Below are 7,667 nucleotides of genomic sequence, written 5' to 3' on the forward strand. Positions count from 1 at the left end.
ACACTGGATTAACATGAAAAATCAGAAACGAAATCATCATCTTCTTCAAGATTCAACACCGTATCTGTGGTGTTCTTGAAATTGGACTTGTATGCACTTGATCTTGTACTCCACATTCTTCTAGAATAAAACTCACCGAGACGCCCTAATGCCTTCTTCTACTTTTTCTGGGGTTCACTAATCAGTCGTATAACAAAACACCTTCACTAAATCTTCTGATTTTATAGAAGACACAAGGAAATCAGAATGATTTTTGGTCTCCGATTGATTTTCTAATCGAGTTGCATGTTTGCGAGAAAATGGGGGAAGGAGTTATTTGATTTCCAAAGATAAAGCCGGTTCCCTATTCTAAAAAGGATGCTAATGTACTATACTACCCTTTCATACCTGTTATCTTTCACAAAATGTCATTAAATTGATTATGTTTAATTAGTTACTAAATATAAAATCCTTTTTTAAATTACCAAATGATTGGCTCAAATTCAATTTCACAGGAACACAATAGTTAGTAAAAACACAATAACCTAAGTCTCTCTCTCTCTATATATATATATATATATATATATATATATATATATATATATATATATATATATATATATATATATATGTAGCATTCACCAATTTCAAGTCAAATTAATACCTAAAAACAAAACGGAGAGATTAGGTTGCAAATAGTTAACAACTTGAGACCTTGTGATGCATCTAACGACGTTCCCTTTCTTCTTCGTCCCCTGCAAAGCACGAGTAAAATCGCAACATAAAGACAATATTATTCAACGTTAGAAGTGAAGGTGGTCTGAATCAGTCACGTTGGGGGTGAAGGTGGCCTGAATCGGTGAATATAAGGTTGGGGGAGGCAGGAGTCGATGTTGGTGGTGGGGCTATTAAATGAAATTAGGTTAAGAATATAGCATTTTTGGAGGGAGGCGTCGGGGGAATGAAAGTGGAAGCGGGAATTGAAAATGCCAAGCAGGAAATTACAATAACGACCGACCTAGGATTTATTTTCGAGAAGAAATTAGCAAAGGATTACTTCCATCGCTAATCACTTGCTAAACCATCGCTAACCCCTCTCTAAAAGTTGTGTTTTATTATTTATCGCTTAATAAACTTTTCGTCGCTGATTTGTCGGAAGTCCATCGCTGATTTAGCTAGTGATTTAATCCGTGGTTGATTCCGTCGCTAAAAGTCCATTTTCTAGTAGCGACATGTATATGTACTTGAGTTTATTATTATTATTATTATTATTATTATTATTATTATTTTATTTATTTATTTATTTATTTATTTATTTTTTAAAATATACCCAACACATTCGTTCTTGGACGTTTTAATTATACACTTTATATACATACCCTCATTTTCTTGATACACATATAAATTTGCAAGTTCAAGGCGTACCCATGCACATGCAAATTAAGGTGCCATATTAATGTTATTATTTTGTTGCCTTAAGCCCTTAACTTGTTGATAAAATACTTGATTTTATAAAAATAGTTCATTCGTGCATGCTGACCTCGCTGTATCATGACATGTCATAAAATAAAATCAAATAGTAGGCCTAACCGCCTAAGCTTGGTTTCAAAATAGGGTAATCCACACACAATTTTGGGTAACATGGCTCATAATAATATATTTCATGCATAATAGGTTTAATTACAAAAGGATTCCCCGTGATCGGACAAACCTATACCTAATTACACCAACTGTTACATTAAACGAAACCACGGTGAATATAAATAAGTTTTTATTTGTTAAATGCTTGTGTTTGTTCTACCTTACTTATTGATTCGTACACGAGTGTTTGTATTAAGGGAACAGCATATATAAAGGGAAGAGAAATTGTTTTTTTAATGATTAGTTGGGTAGTTATTGTCACCAATAGGAGTAGTCAAATGATTTTCTTCTTGGATCATGATACATATTGAAGCTAGATTTTGTTGAATAAATCGACATTCTTCCCGAGAGAAAATCCTTTAGTTTTTCCCCTTCTTTTCAACATATGTATCATTCCTTCAAGAATGATATTAGGTGTGCGCTCTCCGACGCAACATCTAACTAAACTTAAACTATCCACACCGGTAAGCCACTTTAGTCATTAAAACCGTTCGGCTGCCAATATGGTAGCCAAAAAAACATGATGATAGGGTAAAACAATCACTTTTTGATAAACTTAAGGGTTTTTTTTTTCCTGTAATTTTCCATTTATAAAAACCTAGTCGGCCGCTCATACGCCGTTTGAAGTTGATAGTTCGCAATCGGTTTCTCCTTACGCTTCTACTAGCCATGGCCGCCGATCCCAGGCCCATTCGCCTCATCTATTGCGATGAACAAGGGGTGTTTCGTATGGATAGAGAAGCTGTTTCGATCCTTCAGCTTGTTAAAGGACCTATCGGAGTGGTTTCAGTTTGTGGTCCAGGTCTGCAAGGCAAGAGTTATATCTCGAATCAGGTGCTTTTTCTTTTTCTTCATAGGACATGATTCTTGATTCTGTCTGTGTAGCTTATGTTATTAGAAGTCCCTAATGCATAAATTTTTATAATTTAGTATTTAGTTTGCAATTTTGAGATTAGGGTTTTGAGTTGGTATCAATAAATGAGTAATTGCACACTCATTTGATTCTGCATGAAGCTGCTATCTAATGGATTAAACCGATGAAGAGAGTTGAATAAAGTGCAGAACACATATATTCAATTCAATTCTTGAAAAACTCACAACTTTTTACTAAAATTTTCTATTAAACGATTCAATGGTGATTCAACTCTACATTCTCTCTCTTCTATATTATATTCAAATTTATTTCATTGAACTCTGGTTAAACTCTCATTCAACTCTACTAGATTTATTTATTGGTAAATTTTATTTTGAATAGCCCAGTAGGACAAGTGTGGATTGCTTTCTGTTTCATTAAAAGGTGTTGAGGATCCATTGTTTTCTTCCTTGATTCTAGAGATGCGCAGCTAGTGGGTTTCTAGTTTTTGAGCAGTTTATTGCTTATTCTGCCAAAGAGCTGGCCAAGAATAATGGATAAATCCAATGTAGAAGGTTTTTGAGCAGTTTGTTGTTTGTTCAATATAGGTTATATCAAACAACTGTTAATAGATATTACATAAATTTCTTACTCGATCCTATAAGAAAAGAGTCTTTGGTTGCTCACTAACATTCTAATTCATAACATCTCCCTAGTAGGTTTTGTGAGTTTGTATCCTAACTCAAGCTGGCATCTACGCTACCACCTTGAGTTTGTGGGGGAGTATTAGAATAATTACAAGGGCTTTACTTCATTCTCTTATATTTTATTTTTATCGGGATATTATTTCCTTCTCTCATTTTTTATTTTCTTAGGGCTTTCTTTTCTTTTTGTAAGAGTTTTTCTTTTCTTATCTCAAGTTAATTGTTTAAATCCCGATACACATAAACTAGTAATTAATGCCGTGACATTGTTATTACATGTTAGTTCTCACCTTGAGGATAAGTGGCAAAACTAATAAAATTTATGTTTTGCTTTTAATTTTAATATGTGTAGCTTCTCGAGAGGACTAGTGGATTTAAGCTGAGATCATCAGCTCTTCGTCGATGCACTAAAGGGCTTTGGATGTGGAGTTCTCCTTCAAGAAAAACTGCTGCTGATGGAACTGAATACGATATCTTAGTGGTAGACATGGAAGGAATTAATGGTTGTGCACAAGGGGTTAGTTTGACTTGTTATAAAATATTATATCTAGTTCATGTTTTTTTACTTAATTTTTCTGTTCTGTTAAAATTGTTTGATAATATTGTATACATTTATTTCATTTTATTTCCACCAGCAAGAATACTTCTATCTGGCTGTAGTTTTATCAAGCATATTATTATACAATGAGGTACGTTATTCGGGTTTTTGTTTAGCGCCTTTGGTGCATGGCTCGTTGTTACACTTAAATCTAACTGTTGATGTCTTTCCTATCAGATGGGACATTTGGATGAGTCTTCCTTTTATTGTCTCTCTCTTCTAACTAACATGAATGATACGACTGTTGTCGACACCAAATCTTTTGAGCTTGGACTGTTCTCCCCAATCTTTGTCTGGATTTTAAGGGTACATTCATGCCGCTAATTCCTTTTTACTGAGTCATCGAGTTGTTGATGCTGATTGTGTTACTGTTACATCATATCAACTACTGTTGTTATCTTGATCCTTTTCCTATCACCATATTCTGGATTGCAGGATTTCAGTGAAAATTTGGTGAGAATGAGTCCAAGTGAGTACATGGAGTCTGCTTTGAAGGTGGCAGATAATCCTGACGATGTTGAACTTGTTAGAAACGCAAACAAGGTTTTCGCTTCTCATTAGTCTTCACTCACTAATACTACCACCACCACTCGGTTGGTTTTAGATTATGTTTCTCCTCTTTTCATCTACTTCCCTGAATCCATGAACAATTGAACAACTGATAGGTTCGAAAATCCATGCAAGCTGTCTTCACGAACAGGCACTGCTTCACACTTGTGCGACCTTTGCATGAGGAGAAAGAACTCCGGTTCTTGACCAAATATCTGTACGTAATCTCTTTTCCTTGAAGACGAAAACTATTTGTTATCTATATCATGGTTCTTGGAAAGAAGATTGAACTTTATTTATTTCAAACTGTGTAGATGGATCGCTTGAAGCCAGAGTTCAAAAAAGGAATGAACGAGGTAAGGAGCTTTGTTTTTGAGAAAACGAAGCCCAAGAAGATAGGAGCTACGGTTATGACCGGACCTATTATTGTTCAAATCACCCAGTACATTCTAGAAGCTTTCAACAATGGCACATGGCCTTCCATGGCTTCCATATGGGAGGTTAGTTCTGTAATCATTTAGTTTGTCTTGAATGATGACATTATTTTTTTATGATCAACTATGTTGAGATGCTGCTTCAGCACTAAACAGCTAATTGCATTCATGCTTCCTGTATTCTACTTTAGCATTGTCTCAAGTTCTTAGCTTTTCGCATCTTTCAGAATCTTCAAAAAACCAATCACCTGAAGGCATTGAATTCCGCTACCACTGCTATTATATTTGGCGATCCCCCGGTATGTTGATTATTTCCTTTATTTTTTTCTTTTATATATCGTGTGCTTGCTTTGTATAATAATCCACTTTTCAAATGCTTGTAGGCTGCAAATACACGACAGAGGAAAAGGAGCATAGCACAAAGGATGTAAGACCAGGAGCTGGCCTCCATTCCTATATAAACTGGTGGCTGGATGTAGGCTGTTTGAAAAACTGGAGTAGGGGCTGGTTCTTGATGAAGAAAACACAGAAGTAGATTTTATGTTTTGTCTTTATAACTTAAACGTTGCAAAGTAAGCAAGATAGTAGCTTTTGAGTTTTGAGTTTTTGACTATGTAACTAAAGGTTGCAGATACCTTTTACTCTATCTAAATGTTGATCCGCAATCAAATCTAGGATACTTTTTGTATCCCATGTGGTCTTCTTTCCTTTTCGATGATTTCTTTTTCACATGTGGTGCATCATATGAGGGAGGGAGGTAAACGGTCTGGAACCGAAAGAACCCAAAACGGAATATGGAGTAAACAGGGAACCGAGAACCGGACCGGATACCACTAACTGGTTCTGGTTCGGTTCTATTAGAAAATATGCTATCAAAGAAGATGTTTGGAACCAGGAACTGAAAGAACTGGAAAGGATGGGTTGGGTGAATCAGGAACCGGACCGAATACCGTGATCGGTTCAGATTCGTTTCTTCGGTTAAAATTCTCATCCCTAATCTAAAGGTATGGTAAGGCGCGGAGGCCGTAATCTGAAAACGGTGTGGAATCTTCAGCAATATTACCTTGGATGTAAACATAAATATTAGAAACTGATAAGGAACAGATGGCTGAGTCCAATAGTGTGGAGGAGCCCAATGGGTTCAAACCATTTTTGGTCTATCGAACGAAAACCAAGTCATGTGTCAGGGAATAATTCTGTTAGGCATGGAAGTTAGTTAGAATAAGATCTATATATGTCAGGATGATTGTATTGTGAGGTCATCAGATTTTGTATTCAGCTTAATTGCTTGGGCAGGAAGACTCCTTGGGAGCTTCTCTGGTTGAATTTAGTGATTATCCTTTATTCACCTACTTGTTCATATTATTCATCTTTGTTCTTATCAATTGGTTCCATTGCCCTACCCTTTTCTTTCCTCCGTGAACCATGATGCACATTGACACTCCGACGACCAATACCAGATCCCAATCTTGCATTTCATCACCTGATGAGAAGATCAAGCATTTCACAGCTCATATGCTAGAGCTCTCCAAGCAGATGACCTCAATGTAAGTGGCCATTACCATCTTACCTAGCTCTCCTATTTTCCTCACAAGGCAAGAGACCACCTCCTGAATCGGTGGTTGATTCCGCCTCCCCCAACCCTAAATCCAACCCCATCCCTTCAGAACAATCCTCTAGCTCCATGTTTACCCCCCCCCCCCCCATCCTCCATGAAAACCACTTTGACAATACCTTCTTTTCTCTCCCTAAAGTTAAATTACCCCAATTTGATGGCACCGATCCCAAATGTTGGATTACCAAAGCTGAATTGGTAAACCAGATCCTTGTCACTGAAAAACTCCACCTCACTCAGATGTGTATGGACGACGTTGCTCTCAATTGGTTTACGAACCTTCTGATTAAACATCCACACAACGATTGACCCTAATTTTGCGATAAAATCATGGTGTGCTTTAATGGAACAAAATTTCGTAATGCTCACGAAGCTCTGGGTTCTTTATTTCAACTGGGTTCTATTGATGAGTATATTGAAGAATTTGAAGCCCTTTCAGTCCTTATTCCTGACCAATCGGAGGAACATGCAATTGGCATGTTCCTTAAAGGATTGAGGAGGAAATCTGAAACTAGGTACGAGCTTTAATCCCTATCTCGTGTGATCATTCCATGGATCTTGCTCGACATGTTTCTATCACCACCACCGGTCTATCAGAGAAGACAACCAAATCTCGTCCCTCGTCTACATGGGGTACTACGTCTTCACTCCTACTCACGGCTAATCGGACCTTCACGAAATCGGATAACCCTTAGCCTATTCCATTCATTAAACTCGTACCTACTATTGGGCCACCTGGTACAAAAGGACCCATCTCTCCAGCTTTTACCCGAACCCGACCACTTTCCAAATTCGATTAGGAAGAACGACGAAGATTAGGGTTATGTTTTGGTTGTGGGCAAAGATACTCTTCTCAAGACAAATGCGCTTCGGGGCAATTACACATTATGCTTCTAACTGATGGTGACGAGGTGACTGACGACAGTGAAATGCGACTGGTTGACCTCAAGGACCATGACGGCACACCCTCTGATGGCGAATGTCATGCCCTTGAGCTATGTAGTGTAGCCATCGATACATCCTCTTCTAATCTAAAAACGTTAAAAGTGTTGGGACATATTCATGGGTTTCCTTCTCTAATCCTTATTGACAGTGGCGTTACACACAATTTCCTCTTGAAGAAGCTTGCTCGAGCTCTTGGTCTTGAACGCTAGGCCATCAGACCTTTAGGTATCCTCCTGGGCGATGGGAGCCGTGTCTGGGTAACACATCAGTGTCGCAACCTTCGTATGGTCTTTCGACGCCCTTATTTACGATCTCGGCCCACTCGACTTCATCTTGGGAATTGCTTGGC

General features: G+C 37.6%; 1 protein-coding gene across 1 annotated transcript; it reads left to right on the forward strand.

The window, feature by feature from the left end:
* Positions 1-2,289: 2,289 nt before the first annotated feature.
* LOC145121461 (uncharacterized) lies at positions 2,290-5,189 on the forward strand. Its single transcript, XM_079057205.1, has 8 exons — positions 2,290-2,454; positions 3,530-3,694; positions 3,813-3,866; positions 3,953-4,081; positions 4,211-4,318; positions 4,639-4,824; positions 4,950-5,057; positions 5,142-5,189. Exons 1-8 carry the CDS (start codon positions 2,290-2,292, stop codon positions 5,187-5,189), a joined length of 963 nt encoding a protein of 320 aa, XP_078913331.1.
* Positions 5,190-7,667: the final 2,478 nt, after the last annotated feature.

The sequence above is a fragment of the Lactuca virosa genome, chromosome 6 (assembly GCF_052849685.1).
Source record: "Lactuca virosa cultivar CGN04683 chromosome 6, Lactuca_virosa_CGN04683_v6, whole genome shotgun sequence".
NCBI classification, from domain to species: Eukaryota; Viridiplantae; Streptophyta; class Magnoliopsida; order Asterales; family Asteraceae; genus Lactuca; species Lactuca virosa.